General features: G+C 43.1%; 1 protein-coding gene and 1 pseudogene across 1 annotated transcript in view; both read left to right on the top strand.

Annotated features, from left to right (window-relative positions):
* Positions 1-2,061: 2,061 nt before the first annotated feature.
* LOC133366783 (serine protease 27-like) overlaps positions 2,062-17,577 on the top strand; it is a 41,620-nt gene continuing 26,104 nt past the window's right edge. Inside the window, exon 1 of the mRNA XM_061590267.1 lies at positions 2,062-2,261. Within this exon, the coding sequence (XP_061446251.1) occupies positions 2,177-2,261 (85 nt within the window). The 5' untranslated portion in view covers positions 2,062-2,176. The remainder of the gene's footprint in view (positions 2,262-17,577) is intronic.
* LOC133368153 (5S ribosomal RNA) lies at positions 11,794-11,912 on the top strand (annotated as a pseudogene).

Consider the following 17,577-nt stretch of genomic DNA (forward strand, 5'->3'; position numbering starts at 1 on the left):
ACTGAAGTTTTTTCTGTACCTCATTGTAGGTTGTTTTTGTTCTAATTACTTTTAAAACTTAACAAAGTTTAAATAAAATTCATTGAATAAGACAGGGTGAATGAACAACAAAAGCTTCATCAGGAAGAGCCCCCAAAAGTCTGCTCACTCAAGACTCTCTCTGATTGAGGGTGGATTTTTCATGATCACTGTCACTCAATAATTACTTACATGATTCTGAAAAAAACAGCCTGCATAGTAACATGACCCTTGAAAAGTTAAATATTCTATCTTTGTATTATGGACTAGAGTTAGACTCCACCCCTTGGACTTTCCTTTGCTTTCTTCCATAGGCAGTATGGATGTGACAGACAATATGGATGTGACAGAGCAAAGATTAGTTAATCAGCCCTTTGCTTACCCAGTGCCTTAGAGTCTTAGGCTGCATACATACTTACCCATTCATAGCACAAAAATGCAGTTTTTCTCAATCTTGAATTGTTCATGCTCATCCTCAACAATTCTCAGTCTAGTTGGATTCTGGATCCTATCATCCACAAGGGTGGATGTGGTTACTTGATACACATTTGAAACCCCTCCCCTTGATTAGGTTGTTGACACCTTTTCCTCCTTGCATGTGATCAAGGTGAATGAAGAAGGCAGCTCTATTTGAGAGCTTGAGTCTTTTACCTAGCCTTCTCTCACCATGTGTGGGTTACTGTCATCTTCTGAGCCTCATCATTAAGGGAAACCGGATAAACCATTTCCCATTCCCCCTTCCCTCTTTATTTTTCCGCTGTCCAAAGAATTCACATCACAAACGCAACGTCTAGTACTAGGGCTGCTTAATGCAGTTCTTTTCAGTAGAATTCTTTAAGTAAACAGTGCAATCCTATAGATGCCTACTTCAGAAATAAGTCCTACTGAGTCCAGTAGAGTGTAATCCAATGTAAGTGGGTAAAGAGCAGCAGCCTTAGTTGAGACATCTGAAATACCCTTGCCTGTGATCTTTGTTCCTCTAACTCAGTGATTCTCAAACGGTGCACCTAGGCACACTGGTGCGCCCTAAGAGATGACTAGATGTGCCTCAAATATTATGAAAGTATATTTTAAAAATGAGAAGAAACCCATTTGTATAGGGTAAGTAATAGTTTTCTATAGTTTAAGTTATTTTTATTCATAGTTTAAATACATTGTTTTTAATTTTGTACACGAAGTGTGCCAGAAAATTTTTATGTTTTACAGTGCGCCACAAACCAAAAAAGTTTGAGAACCACTGCACTAACTCCATCACCCTCAGCCATCTGAAAGCTTCCTGCTTCATCCAAGAACTCCATCCATTCTCTCTTGCTGCCCCTTATGCTTTGAACTATTTTGTAAAAAAACCTATGTACTACAACCTCTCCCACTTCCTTCATATTTCTCCTCAAAACCCATCTTTTATATGAAGCTACTAGCATAATCTCCCCCTTCCCATAACCCCTAAACCTCCCACAAACAATGGGAAGAATATGCAATTGCAATTGAAATAATTGCATATTCTTCACACAGTTTTCCTTTGCATCTATCTCCATCCCCTTCCTCTCTTGTCTCCCTGTTCTTCCTCTCTTGTCTCCCAGGACAGGGACATCTTATACTTTGCAAAACACCATTCACATCAGTGGTAGCATCAATATAATCCTTCTGCAACCTCATCAAGAACATCACAGTGCTGCCAGGTTTACTGAGTATTATTGCACTTCAGTGTTACTGTTCATAAGGAATTGTTTTAAGGAGCTCAGATTTCAGCTTATGTTACCTGGTGTGTCACCACTCCCAAAGTGCTAGACAAAGAATGAAGGCTGGTATGGAGCTGAGGGTGGATAAGACAGGAGAAAATATGGCTGGGCATGGTAGATTCAGGTGTGGTCTCTTGGTTACATCCACATCTTCCTGGCAACCAGGGCAATTGGCCACAGAAGGATGGGTATTAGAAAGGAAGGTGAAGACGTGTGCCAAGATCTGCTGAACTTGTTGGTCAACATTCTTAACCAGCACCCAACCCAGCTTCCACAGTCAGCTATATAAATGAGATGACTCTCATCATTGAACATTGGTGATCTGTCAACAGCTCCTAATCACTTTTGTGCCCCCTTTCTGGACAGCTACAGATTCTTCCTTTTTGGTTGTTTGGCTACTGGCACTAGCAGAACCCACCATGTTGGAGTGGCAAGCGGTCAAACGACAAGGCCTCGTGGCAACCAGGGAAGCCCGTCTACTCATGCTTTTGCTGGCATTGATGGGTAAGGAAATCTGCCATTTTGGTTTTTCTGACTGCTAAACTAATTAGACTAAAAAACAGCAACCCCAAACCACAGTGAGTGTTAGAATTTCAGACTGAGGTATTGTTGCTGGGTTTTGTTGCTAGCTCTAGGACAGAAGCGGTATGCTGTGGTAGTACAATTTGTAGGGCAAATGGTGATCAACCTAGTTCTAGAAGAATGAAATTCAAGGTGGACATCTGGGTCCCAGATTTTGTTTCAATCTCTTTAATCTTTACTTTGAATCCAAGGTTGCTGTCATTGTTTTGACCTGTTATTCTTTAATGTCCTTTTAACAGGTTTCTTTCCTGCCTTGTATTCCCAGACATTTAGATATACATATAGAGGAGGAAGGCGTGTTTTCACCTAGGACTTTTAAAAGAATTCTGAAGGACTCCTAGCTCAGTGGTACATTTGCCATATTAAAGGTACCAGCTTAAATCCATGGCATGTTCAGTTAAAGGCTCTCAGGTAGCAGGCACAAGAACAAACAAACAGGAAATTTCCTTATACTATGCCAAACTATTTGTCTTCCTAGCTCAGTATTATCTACTCTGACAGCAGCTCTCTAGGATCATAAGCAGAGGTCTTTCCCATCATCTTCTACTAGATCCTTTTTAACTAGAGATGTCGGGGATTGAACCAGAGACTTTCAGCATGTGACGTATGCCCTGACACTGAGCTGTGGTCCCTCCATAGGATTGGCAAAGACCTTCAAGAGCCACCACCAATCAGAAAAGACTATACTAGGCTACATGGATCAATGGTCTAACCTAATATAAAGCTTTTTTTTACAATCTGCATTAGCCTATTTGTGGGCTACTTTCCTCTTTGAACGTTCATTCTGTATGTAGACTCTAAGTTTTGCTCTGGCTCATTGCAGGGATGGGCAAGAAATTCAAGTCAGTTTGCATGTCAAGCCAAATCTATCAAATTTGCATTAACCAAAACAATATGAGAACAAAAACACAGCCATCCTTCAAAATTCCCACTTATTTGAATTTTGCAATTTAAACCAATGTTTACAAAAATGCATATGTTGGGGAAACTGTGCCTAAAAATGGATACATGAGTGAAAATACCATACAGAAAGGCATTATATGAAGAGAAAGTGCTTGCAAAAATGTATACATTAGTCAAAACTGCCTACAAAAATGTGTTTATTAGGGGAAATTCACACTAAAATGCTGGAGAATTTTCATGAAGATTTTTTTAAAATAAATTGCTGCAGAAATGTGGAGAACTGAATTTAAGAATGGAAAAAAGAGAAACTGAGAAAACCAAAAATGACAGATCTTTCCATCCCTAGCTCATTGCTTGTAGATTTTTGTGTAGGTATTCCTGGAGCTTTGCCTGCCCTTTCTTCCTGAATGTCTAGGATTCTAGGCAGATCTTCACAAGGCTCTTTAAATGCCATAAAAGAATTAAAAACTCATATGTTACATTAAAAAAAAGAATGAATATGAATATTTTAAAAAGAATGAATATGAAACAATGCTGTCACCAAAATGACGCTTCCAGCATCATTTCCAGGGACATTCTTTATTTTTTATTTTATTATGAGATCTGTTAGTCGCCCATCTGGCTGGTAGACCAGCCACTCTGGGCGACGTACAGATTAAAACAGTATATAAAACAGTTAAAAATTTAAACACAGTAAAACTAGCCCGTTCCAAAAGCCTGCCTAAAAAACCAGGTCTTCAGGGTCCAGCGGAAGCTCGTTATAAATGGGGCATGGCATAAATCATTTGGGAGAGAATTCCATAGGGTGGGGGCCACAATTGAGAAGGCCCTCTCTCGAGTCCTCACCAGTCTAGCTGTTTTGACTGGTGGGATCCAGAGAAGGTCTTCTGAGGCTGATCTTGTTGAGCGGCATCCCTGTCAATGCTGGAGGCGCTCCTTCAGATAAGCTGGGCCACAACCGTATAGGGTTTTAAAGGTTAGGACCAACACCTTGAATTGGGCTCAGTACACAACCGGTAGCCAATGCAACTCCTTCAACACAGGAGTGATGTGATCTCTACGGCAGCCACCTGTAATCAGACGCACCGCTGCATTTTGTACCAGCTGTAATTTCCAAACCGTTTTCAAGGGTGACCCCACATAGAGCGCACTACAGTAGTCTAGGCGAGTGGTGATCAGGGCATGTACCACCGGTGGGAGCAGATGATTGGGAAGGTAGGGGCGTAGCCTCCGTATCAGATGGAGTTGATACAGAGCTGCCTGGATCACAGCCGAAACTTGAGCCTCCATGGACAGCTGGGAGTCAAGAACGACCCCCAGGCTACGAACCTGGTCTTTCAGGGGCAGTCGTACCCCATTAAGCACCAGGTCTATGTCTCCCAGCCTTCCCTTGTCTCCCACAAACAGCACCTTGGTTTTGTCAGAATTCAGCTTCAGCTTATTTCTTCCCATCCAGCCACTCACCGACGCCAGACATTTGGACAGGGTTTCCACAGCCAACCTTGGTGAAGATTTAAATGAGAGATAGAGCTGCGTGTCATCCGCATACTGATGACATTGCAGCCCAAATCTCCTGATGATTGCTCCCAGCGGCTTTATATAGATGTTAAAAAGCATTGGCGAAAGGATAGATCCCTGTGGTACCCCACAAGTGAGGGGCCAGGGATCTGAAACCTCCTCCTCCAGTGCTACTCTTTGGTACCTCCCAGAGAGGAAGGAATGGAACCACTGCAATACAGTGCCCCCAATACCTAACCTCTGCAGGCGGTCCAAGAGGATTCCCTGGTCAACGGTATCGAAAGCTGCTGAGAGATCGAGAAGGACAAGGAAGGTGCATTCGCCTCTATCCCACGCCCTTCTCATATCATCGACCAAGGCGACCAAGGCTGTTTCTGTCCCATGTCCCGGTCTGAAGCCCGACTGAAATGGATCGAGATAATCCGTTTCTTCCAAGTGTGCTTGCAGCTGTTTAGCCACCACCCGCTCAACTGCCTTGCCTAAGAATGGCACATTTGAGACTGGGTGAAAGTTGTTCAGATCTTGGGGGTTCAAAGAGGGCTTTTTTAAGATTGGTTTTATTATCGCCTCCTTGAGCACTGATGGCATTACTCCCTCTTCAAGCGATGCATTTACCATCAGCTTGATTCTTTCTCCCAGTCTATCTTTGCAGCTCATGATGAGCCATGAAGGGCAAGGATCAAGTAGGCAGGTGGTTGGTTTTAAAGTTGAAAGCACCTTGTCCACTTCCTCAGAGGGAAGAAGCTGAAACCGATCCCACGCCATTGAAGCAACACTGATCACCTCTGGCTCCCTCCCTGTATCCACAGTGTACGGAATATCGCTTTTAATACGATCGATTTTATCCACAAAGTATTTAGCAAACTCATCACAGGAGACCTTATCATGTTCCCGCAGTGCTGGAGCAACTGGACCGACCAGGCTCCGGACCACCTGGAAGAGTCTCCTGGGACAGCACTCTGCAGATGCAATAGAGGCAGCATAAAAACCCTTTTTTGCTGCCATTGCCACATGATAGGCTGCAGCAGCGGCTCTAACCAGTGTTCGATCGTCCTCAGAGTGAGACTTTCGCCACCGGCGCTCTAGCCGTCTCACCTCCCGTCTCAGAGTTCGCAACCGTGGGGTAAACCACGGTGCCGTCTGAGTTCTGTTCAGGGGGAGAGGGCATTTTGGAGCCACTCGGTTCAGCGCCCCGGTGATCGCGGCATTCCAGCCCTCCACCAGGGCCTCAGCAGAGAGCTGTTTGCTTGCTCCAGAGTATCCCCAAGCACATTCAAGAATCCATCTGGTTCCATCAAACGCCTGGGGCGGACCATCTTAATGGGCCCTTCAACCCCGCAGAGGGTTTGCGGCAGTGAAAGGTCCATCCTCACCAGGTAGTGATCTGACCATGACAAAGGGGTGATGGATGTATCCCCAATTTTCAGACCACTCCCCTCCTCTCCCGAGACAAACACAAGGTTGAGTGCATGACCGGCTACATGGGTGGGGCCCATTGAAATAAGGTGCAGCTCCCAGGAAGCCATGGTTTCCAAGAAGTCCCGAGGCGCTCCAGAGAGACTGGCCTCCGAGTGCACATTGAAGTCCCCCAACACCAGAAGGCTTGGGGACTGCACCCGTACATCCGAGACCAGCCCCAGCACCTCGGCCAGTCTCTTGAGCTAAAAAAGGGATATAGCTGCCCCACATAGGAGAGCCTCACCGGTGTTATCAGTAATGGCAAGTGTTTTGTTTTGTTTGTTTAAACACAAAAGGGGGGGGACCTTGGCCACCTTCTATACTGAGCAAACCAAGGTAAGTCACGGACCCTCTCTGCAAATGTGTAGATATTTGTTCACCCACAGCCTAGTAGGAGGAGAATTTTATTTCCACTTCTTTACAAATTGTTGGTGAGGGGAGGGAGAAAGCTCAGCTGAAAGGTTTGGCCCAGCTTTGACCTCAGCAGCTGCAAAGTATGAACTGGCAAGCTGCGTATATAATGGTGCCTTGCATTGATGTACAATAGGCAATAGCTCTTCCAGACTGGTACTCTTTGGAGAAGGGAATTCAATCACATGCCAAAAATATAGATTGCATAATTAATTTTGATTTGGAGCTGTTATGCAATAACCGCGCAAAAATTAATTAATCAGACCTTTTACAATAAGGAAAGTTATGGGAAAGTGTGAGATAACATGCAACATCATCTAATTGATGCTCAATAAATAGCCAACATTGTCTACTCTCCCTGCAAACATTCTGCAATAAAAAGATCATCTAGAACTTAGTGACCTGAGACTCAAGCTAGATGTAACTTTCAGCAGGTGATTCAAAACCCTGATTTAGACTGTCCACTTTCACATGCTAAAAGGTACATCTAGCTTGTCACTTATTCCTACTGGGCACCCATATTTCTTTGGGACAGTGATGTGCATGTAGGAGGATAGCTTTTTTCCCTGTATCAGTTTTCTCCCAGAAATCCCCCTCCCCAATCCCAGAGCTGCTTTTTGCCCAATCTTTTTAAACTATGTCTGATATAGGACTGCCCCCCCCCAAACTGAGTCAGGGTTGTCATGAAAGGGCAGTAAATTATTAGTTATATATCGTTAGCAGTATCAGCATCAGCATCACTGTTGCTGCTGCTGCTGTTGTTACATGTTTATTGCCAGGGAGAGGGAAAGGCACTTGTGAGATTTTTCTGGCTCCGGTAGGTAATCTGGGCTAGCGATCTGACTCGATATAAGGCTAGTTCTCAATGTTGCCCTCATTTTGTGATGTGCAGACTTCTCACATGATGACTTTGCTCCTTTGCAATGTGTAGCACATGTGAGGGGCATGTTGAACATCCTGCTTTCCACCTCATAACAACATTAAGAGCCCCCCAGGATGAGGCCAGTGACACATCTAGTCCAGTGTTCTATTCTCACAGTAGCCAACTGGGTGCCTATGGGAAGCCTGCAAACAGGACTTGAGTGGAACAGCACTCTCCCCATTTGCAGTTCCCAGCAGCAACTGGCATTCAGAGGCATACTGCTTCCAACAGCTGACATTGAACAAAGCCATTAGGGATCCTGTGATACTCTGGAGTACTTCCTACTCACTTGGAAAGTGTTTGGCAGTTAAGTTCCCATGGGACATGGCTTGGGAGGGAGTTTCTGGTCTGCTTGAGAAGTTTCTGCATCAGTCACACTGTTCATCTTGTACAGTCTATCTAGCACATTTTTTCTCTGTGTGTGTTTTTAACCCTCTCAAGCCGCTAGCAGGAAGGGCAGGTGTCATTAGTCTACCTGAGCAGGGTGCCCGTGTTAGTTTAGGGTGGACAATGTAGAAACAAAAATAATTCTATGGAATTGCAGAGATGTGTGTAAAGAACTCCTCCTGCTAAATTCTTTTAGGAACCTAGGAATGTATAAAGTTAACAACTTCATTGCAAATTCTTACAGACATTTGCCAAACAAGGCATCTTGAAATGTCTTCCAATTTTGCTCGAGGTAAAATTGGGTAGCAGCTGTAATGGTTTGTTACCAAAAGAAACAACCACCTCATAATATAGTCCTCAGGGTTACTTTTGTAGCCTTCAAGTACAATATGCATGGCCCTAAGATCGCCATCCCACCGTCCCCACCTCTTCCAAATACTCTAGACTCTGGAGGCTGCTTAAGACTTTTTGACAAGAGGCCAGGGCAGAGTACCTGATTCCCTTCTGTTCATTTCAGGGATATACTGTGCGCTATGGAAGATGTTTCCACAGTGGTACAAGCACTGCTATTTACAAATGTTATGGTTGACTACTGGTGGTGGTAGAAATACCACACATCATACAAAGCTAATTTAAACAAACAACACACAGGGCAGCGTATGCCTTACTTCCCATGCCACCACCAAATAACAATGTAATAAATGATAATGTTTAGCCCTGATGTTAGGCACTTTAAAAGGATAAGAAATTCCAAATCCTGTTAACCTAAGGGTGCATACATACCATAAATTTAAAACAAATTCAGAACAGGTTTTACCCTATCCCAAAGAACCCTGGGAAGTGTAGTTTATCGCTCACAGAACTACAATTCCCAGCACCCTTAAGAAACTACAGCTCCCAGGATTCTTGGGGGGGGGGTTACTTTAAGGGTATGATGTGTAAGCAAGCGGCCTAAGATAAGTGTGAGGGGACAGTGTGTTGCTACAATTTCCTGAGGTGACAAAGAGAAATCACTGAGGAATATAACCAGGGCCAGACATTTTATTGCCTGAGAAAGGGAAAGTTGGTGCCCACCACAGTCCATATACAGGAGCCAATTGTACTGGCACTTAAAACTTACTATAATACTGGTGATCAAACAGCATCATCCATTGCAACTGAAGGCATTGGGATAGCTTAGGGGGAATAAGGCACTTTGCATAGGACACACAGCCTTGTCTTCCAGTAGAAAGGAATACCTGAGGGGGGGGCCCTCAGCAAGAACAGTAGGGGAGGACACAGAAGCTGCCTTACACTGAATCAGACCATTGGTCCATCTAGCTCAGTATTGCCTACACTGACTGGCAGCAGCTCTCCATGGTTTCAGGAAAGAGTCTCACCCAGCCTTCCTGGAGATGCTGGGGATTGAAACTGGGACCTTTTGCAGATGCTCTAACACCGAGCTGCAGCGCTCCCCCACTGCTGCCTGAGGAAGTTGCCTTGCTCTGCCTGATGGTAGCTTGAGCCCTGAACATAACAATCATGCTACAACCTGGTCCCAGGCTGCCTTTGAGGTGAAGCATCCTGTGGTGTTCTTATAGGAAGGTACAGAAAAATCCCCACCTATCATCAATGAATGTGTGCGAGGCTTGTGGCACGGCACCAGCTAGACTTGGCCCCATCTTCCCAACAGCCACAGTTCCCCACTGGAGCTAAGGAAGTGCTGCTAAGCTGGGGTGGTTTAGATAGGAAATTAATTGGCTTGCCTTTTGTGAAATTTATACTCTAGTAATTATTCCTATATTTGCATTTACATTAGCATGTGCAAATTTATGCTTACAGGCCCTTCTCCTGAACTTTTAAAGTTCTCAGCAATGCCCTGTTATAAGATCTATTATTTAATTCCCACCAAGCTGTCTGAAATTATTAGTTCCTCCCCACCTGGCTACCTGCATTGCAGTCACAATCTAGTTCAAGCTCCTGGCAGCCTCTATCTTTTAAAGACATACAGACACACACATTAGGGTTGCCAGGTTCATGGCCTGATCCTGTATCTTTAGGAGAAGAGAAAGTCAGCCAAGTGCATGTGTTCTTGCAACCCTGTAATGGGAAAAACCACAAGGTGGAATTCTCCCTTCTCCCTGCACAACTTTTAAAGATACAGAAGACCTCTTGGAGGCCGGGCCTGGCAACCAAGAGGTCTTCTGTATCTTTAAAAGTTGTGCAGGGGGAAGGGAGAATTCCACCTTGCGGTTTTTCTCATTACAGGGTTGCAACAACACCTGCACTTTGCTGACTTTTGCTCCTCCTAAAGATACAGGATCAGTCTCAGGCTATGAACCTGGCAACCGTGATACACATACATATATGCAAAGATGCCTTAAGACAGTGGTTCTTGACTTTTTGGGGGTGGTGTCACATACCCCTCTGAGAATCTGATAAAATCTATGGGCCTCCTCACAGAAACATATACATAAATACATGCACACAAATGTTTTCATACAATTTATTGCATTGCATTGGATTTTTTTTGTGCCCAGTTCACGGACCCCCTGTAGCCCATCCATGGATCCCCTAGAGATACATGGACCACAGGTTAAGAAGCCCTGCCTTAACCATTGCATATTTATTTCTGTAGAACAATTGTTTTCCTCATTTGTAAATATATACAGGTTTAATTATTCAGTTAATCAATTGACCATATCCTGCACAATCAATCATCCAAGGTTTCTCCAATGAGGTGACAGCCTTCACCTAAACATCTGGGGTCCTTACGTAAAGCTAGTCACTGATGATATTGAGAGAACATGACAGACACTGCATAGCCAGCCAGTTTCCCCACAAAATTCCTTTGTTCACTCCTGGGAAGGGAACTGGTATTCCTCCAGCAGGTCTTGTGTGCACATAGTTTTACTATACAAAATACAATACTATCCAGATAATGCCACCAGCACATGAGAAGGAGCCGAGTTCAGTGGCAAAGCACAAGCTTTGCATGCAAAAGGTATTAGGTTCAATCCCTGCCTTTACTAGGTAACGCAGAGAAAAATTCCAGCCTGATGTCCTTGAGAGCTGCTGCGAGTCAGTGTAGACAGTGCTGAACTAGATGGACCAGCAGTTTGTCTTCGTCTAAAGCAGTTTCCTATAATGACATATCCAGATTGTTTTTAACAGTTTCCCCTCAAACTCAGTATGTATCCCAGACTGGGGTTCCTTCTAAACATCAGTTCCAGCCCTGAATGTTTTTCCCCACAAACATTGTATACAAAATTTAGCCAGCTGTGTCTTGAAATCCACATTACCTCATTCCCTCACATCTCAACCAGATGGCTTCAATTTTGAAATCACAGCAGAGAGGATTTGGCTTTCTGCTGGAGGGAAGAGTTATGCCAAGCCTTTCTTCGTTTGCTTTCCCTCTAGTTCTCCAGAATCCTCTCACCAGCGGGCCCACAGATGCCACTAAGTGCTGCAAATAAGTTTCCCTTGTGTTTCCATCAGGGGATTATATATGCATGTATGTATCATATGTCTCCCCCAAGACAAGTGCCTTCATTCCTGGGTTGTTTTAACATCTCCTTGATGGTCTATTAATTTTACAAGCTCTTGTGTCCTCACTGACATCGACTCAGCCAATGTTCCCTCTAGTCTGTTTTTTCACACTCCTCCAGGACATATTTTTGGAAACATTCTTTCTTCCCCTTGTAGACGTTAAATTATTCTGCCTCCCTCCCCTTTTTGTTGCCTCCAAGTTCTTTTTTTTTTTACCCTGCCTGATCCTTTGATCTCTGTTGATTATTCCTATGTGGTTGTGGTTTTGTAGAGATCCCAATCAGTGCCTTTAGAGTTGACTTACCTGCTCCCTCATAGCTTAATTGTCCCTACAGCCATATCACTCTGAACACACCCAATCTCTTCTGATCTCGGAAGCTAAGCAGAGCCAGGCCTGGTTAGTACTTGGATGGGAGACCGCCTGGGAATACTGGGTGTTGTAGGCTTAGAAGAAGGCAATGGTAAACCATCTCTGAATAATACTTCTTACCAAGAAAACCCTATGAAAATATATATAAAAAATTCATAGCGTTGCCATAAGTCATAATCGACTTGAAGGCATATAACAGCAATAGCTTAACTGTAGCTGTTGATTATTACACAGTAAGTAAAGCATTTTGACCTTTCCCTGCCCATACAAATGTTGAGATTTTAATTTTGAATATTTAGCCTATCCTTCCCCATCCTTCTTCGAGGAATTCAGGGCAAAAGTTCTCTCCTAACCCCAGGATAGGGACTGGCCTGGGTCACACTGTGAGCTTCATGGTTGAGCAAAATTGTTGTAGTGGTGGTTGTTATCACCCACCCTTCACCCTGAGGTTGCAGGACAGGTTACAGCAACTAAAAATGCATTCTTAAAAACAATTTAAAACAACTGACAATCACAAAAATAGGATGAACCAGGAAATTTGAACCTGGATCTGCCTGAAAATCTAGCCACTGAACCACACTGGTTTTCAAGCCTGCTCCCGAATTCTGGGGTAGGTTAATCATTGTTGTAAGTTGGGCCTCTGTTTGGGTCTAGATTTTGGGAATGAGGTAGTAGAACAGATTGTACCACTTCACACTGCAGATGAGAGGATCCTTTTTAAAAAATGTGACTCCATGTCAAAACTCCCTATAAATAGAAAATTAATGCATCAGGAGGTTCTACTCTGCCTTTCTCTCGTGCTATGCTTGGCATTTTTTTTAATCACAGGGAAATATTAAAAAATGTGATTCCCATCCACCTGCAGTCGGAAGTGCTACAGTCCATTCTACTACCTCAGCCCTTGGCCATCTTATTCCCACCTCATTTTGCTGCTTGGATAGACCCAGCCATAGATCCAACCTATGCTAATATAAAAAAAAAGTTAAAAATAAAATGTGCTTAGTACTAGCCATAGCATGGCTCTTCCTTTAGTAAAAGCACTTTCTGATACAGATTAGGATTGCAGTAGGAGTGGAGGATCAGAGCAGTTTAACCCTTTCCCTTTACATTACTGCAAATCAGTTGCCATTTGCCCCTGAAGGTTTTCAAGTCTGTGGCTGAATCCTGTAATATGTAAAGCAATTAGAAAACATCTCTGAACATGTACAGAGTGCCTTTTCTCCCATATCTGAGTAATTGCAGCATACCCTCCCAATCAAAATTAGGACACACTTGTTAATACTCCATTTTCTCATACCAGGTGATATGACATAGGAAGCTCCCTTATATTTAGTGAGACCATTGTTCCATTTAGGTCAGGATTGTCTATGCCAACAGTAGGGAACCAATGGTCCATGGGCCTAATTTGGTCATCTAGGCCTCTCAATTTGACACATGAGGCCATTTCCAACAAAACACACCATTTAGGTCTGGCTGTTCTTTTGCTTGCTCATGGCAGCTAGAGAGCTCTCAATTACCAGTTACCTGTGAGTGCTGAGGATAGGGATGGGTGGAAAATTTAATTCAGGTCACATTTCAAGCTGAATCAATCAAATTTGCACTTTTCGGAACAATATGAAAACCCAAACACAGCTATCCTTCAAAATTCACATTTATTTGAATTTTGCAGGTCACCAAATGCAGGTCGCCAACCAAACAATGTTTACAAAAATGCATGTTAGGGGAAAGTGTGCTTAAAAATGAATAGATAAGTGAAAATAGCATATAAAAAGGCATTATATGATGAGAAATTGCTTGCAAAAATGTGTACATTAGGCAAAGCTGCCTACCAAAAATGTGTGTGTTAGGAGAAATTCACACTAAAATGCTGGACAATTTTCATGAAGATTTTTTTAAAATCACAAATTGCTGCAGAAATGTGGAGAACTGAATTTAAGATTGGAAAAATGAAAAACTGAGTGAACCAAAATTGACAGATCTTTTCATCCCTAGTTGGGGATCTCAAATTTAGCAGGTGAGATGCAGCTGGGGAGGCATCACTGAGTGACAGAGAGGCTTTTAATCACAACAGCAGGGGGTCTTTTAATCATGAAAAGGAGGAGATAGGCAGACAGTCAGAGGGGATGGTTTTATTTTGTTTCACTGGAGGGCATTGTTCTTTATATTTGGCAAGCAGCTTCATATCTGGCATTGCTTGGGAATTCTGAGAAGCCAAAAAAATCAGTGCAGTTTTGACATCAGTGGTTAAAATCAATGCAGTTTCCAAAGGTTCAGTCCACCATCTTGATTCAAAATGGCATCAAACATAGACAAAAACCTGTTCCTTGATCTAGGAACCATTATGCAAAATTTAATTACAATATCTTAAGAGGTATTCAAATGTATAGCAAAAAGAAGCAACTTTCCAAAATATATAGCAGATTTTAATTGATACTTCTGGAGGAAATTTCATTTCACCTATTTATTTCTTCTTTGGCTGCCCTCACTTTTCCTCACCCGCTTCCACCTTTGACCCTTTCTGCTATTGGAATGCTGACCTCAGAAGGTTGGCCATGTTTGAATCCAGCCAATCAGGCCAAAAGAGATTCCCCACCCCAGGTCTCTCCACTGACTGATAGTAACTCTCTGAAATCTTCAAAGTCTTTCCAACGCTACCTGGAGATTCTAGAAACTTAACCAAGGACCTTTTGCATTTAAAGCATGTGCTCTACTCTACCACTGATCTATAGTGCCAAGGATCACTACCAATGCCCCCCATCCATTATTACACTGTTGCTCAAGGCTGTACTCTGCTGGTTGTATGTTGTATTCATTTATTCTGCACTCTCCTGTCATCCACTGATTGAAAGGCCAAAGGGTGTTTATTCCTTGGGATAATAATGTACTGTTATGCTCACCCAACTTCTCCAAGTGGTGAGAGGTTCCAGGGGTGCAGCACTTACTTGGGTTTGTTTCCCTTTGGAAAGTGGTCATTGCAGTCTTATTGATATTTTGTAATATTGGCATTTATTTACAAATGGACAAGTTGAGCATAGGTGGATGTATGATTTAAACACTCCATCAGACAGGCAAAGTCCCCTGCCTTCACATTAGATCTCTGGAGAGGTACCCAGCATCCTAAGATGCTTACAGAGACCAAACTCATCTCTCTGTGTCTTTCTCAGTCTCTGCCTGGCTCAAAGCTGCTGTTTATAGGCAGATACCTAGATCACATCATCCTCAGTAAGGAATGGGCAGGGGAGGTATCCTCCTTTCAGATATTTCCTACGCATTCAAAAGGACAGCAGCTGAAAGAAATCAGCCAGTCTCCCTAACAAAGGAGATACTTGGCAACTTTTCCAAGACTATTAAATGGAATCTCCAGTAGCATTCCTGGACCCATTCATTAACCCTCTCTAATCCAATCCCACAACAATTCTTTGAGTTAAACAAATTAAAAATAAAAGATCACTGTCTTGCAACATATGCTCAGTTGAAAATATATCTTAGCCACTGCAGTGTGTGAATGTACAGGATAGGTACTGCATGGTGCCATATTCATGTAAATGCATAGAGTGTAAAGGGTCAGTGTGGTGTAGTGGTTATAGTGCTGGTCTATGACCAGGAAGAAGATCAGGTTCTTCTGACAGCTACTATCTCTTCACCTAACCACCCTCATAGGGGTGTTTGTGAGGATAAATGGAAAAGGGGAGAGTTGTGAAGAGAGGACTGTATCCTAAAGAATGACAACTCCACCTACTCTCATTAATATTTAACAAATCATCCCCCATTTTTTTAAAAAATGCAAAACATAGGGACAGTGATTTACTAGGACGTTATCAGCAAAATAAGAGCTATTCCTTGTTGATTGATTGCTTGGTTAGTTCCTTATAATACTTATATCCCACTTTATAGGCATGAGAGTCTCTCAAAGGAGCGTACAAAAGATTCACACAATGAAAAATCACATTCAAGTCTGGTATCAGGAACAGAAACAATATCCATAAAGCGCCAGTATTATTCAGCTGACATTTTGTACCTTGGCCTTGGTCTTCCTTGATGGTACCCTTTTGCCTCCACCTACTAGGCAGCAGATACCACTGATGACCTGTGAAGAAAGGTAGTGAGGCCAAGCAGCTGGATCTCACTCAGCCAATTATGAAGGCAGATCTTTCCTTACTGGTCAGAGATAAACAAATAGTTCTGTGCTGAAAGTGGCTTGATGCAAATGTAGGATTACAGAGAAGAGCTCTCAGACAGATCCAATAGGTTTTTAGGCAGGTTCAGGGAATGTTATTTTTTGGTAAAAGAAAACAAGCATTTCACTTCATGTGTGGAAAACTCTGAAGAGATCAACACAGTAGGTATCTCAAACCAGTCATGGAAATATATTGTTTGCCAGGCATAATGGTTACTCCACCTCTGAGACCCATTAAGTATTCCAGAACCAAAATTTCTGTTCCTAGGATCTGTGAAAACTCTTCATCATTTGGGTAATCACCACTAACCATAATTCACTTTAAAAGTAGAGAAACTGATGGTAAGAATCTTTGTGTTTCCTTTTGAATGTTTGAGTATAGTTAATGTGAAGAAATAGCCATTTTCCATTCAACTTAGGCCAGATCCAGACTACAAGCTTATATTGGTTTTACCATAGGTGGATTTCCACAATGTATCTTGTGAATTGCCATTTGGTGAGGATAGGGAAAATTCTTGAATAGAAATCCCTACACAGTACACACACATATGCCTTTCCACACTAGACTTCTGACCACTAATTGCTAATAACACAAGAAGAGGAATATCAATTCCCCTCTGATGCATGATGGTAATGCTTTTTCAATGGCCACATGACCACCTCCAGGGGTAGGTAGACTTTAGGCTTGCACGGTCTTTGTTTTTCACAACCATCCCAAGATCCATCAATTGGTGCCATGTGGAATATCGTGGTTCAGGTGGGCAAACAGTCACATACTTTGAATTAGGGAACATGGTGCCTCTGAGCCTGTGCCCAACCAGGAAGTTATTTTCAGTACCAAATTTGAGCTCAGAGTCCTGCCCCATAACAATCCACTCCTGGTATTCTCCCAAGCTTTCTTTGTTTCATCAGTCTAATCCAGCCTTTCCCAACTAGTGGGCCACCAGATATTGTTGGACCAGAATTCCCATCTTTCTTGACCATTGGCAATGCTGGCTGAGGCTGATGGGACTTGTGGTCCAACAACACCTGGTGGCCCACTAGTTGGGAAAGGCTGGTCTAATCTATCTGGTGGTGGGAAACCTTTTCTTACCACTATTGTTAAATCCTTCCATCAGTAACCCTTGCAAATCTACTGCAACATGCCCAGATATCTAACCCAAAGAGCCTGGTCAATATCTGCCTGCCCCTGAATCAGGAGGATGTAGGAGACCCTATAGCACAAAAGGACCACACTTCTGCAATACAGCACATGCTTCACACAAAGAGTTGTATCCAACCAAATTATTATCCACATGGAACATCTTCTGCAAGTGCAGCAGAACTTCCCCTTCCTCTCCTCCCCCTGCAAGACCCTCCAATCTTCTCTGGTGGTTCCCCCAATCCTCTGAAGCAGATTTGGGGGTGGGAAGGTGGGCACACAATGGGAGGAGAGAGAAGGGGTGTTCTATATTCACAGAATCCATTTCATGTGTGTAATTGGATGCAACCCAAAGGTCCTAGGTCAAATTCCCAGGATCTTCTCAACTCCTGTCTGAAAGCCTGGACACCCACTGCCACTCAG

Source organism: Rhineura floridana, chromosome 11 (genome assembly GCF_030035675.1).
Source record: "Rhineura floridana isolate rRhiFlo1 chromosome 11, rRhiFlo1.hap2, whole genome shotgun sequence".
Lineage (NCBI taxonomy): Eukaryota > Metazoa > Chordata > Lepidosauria > Squamata > Rhineuridae > Rhineura > Rhineura floridana.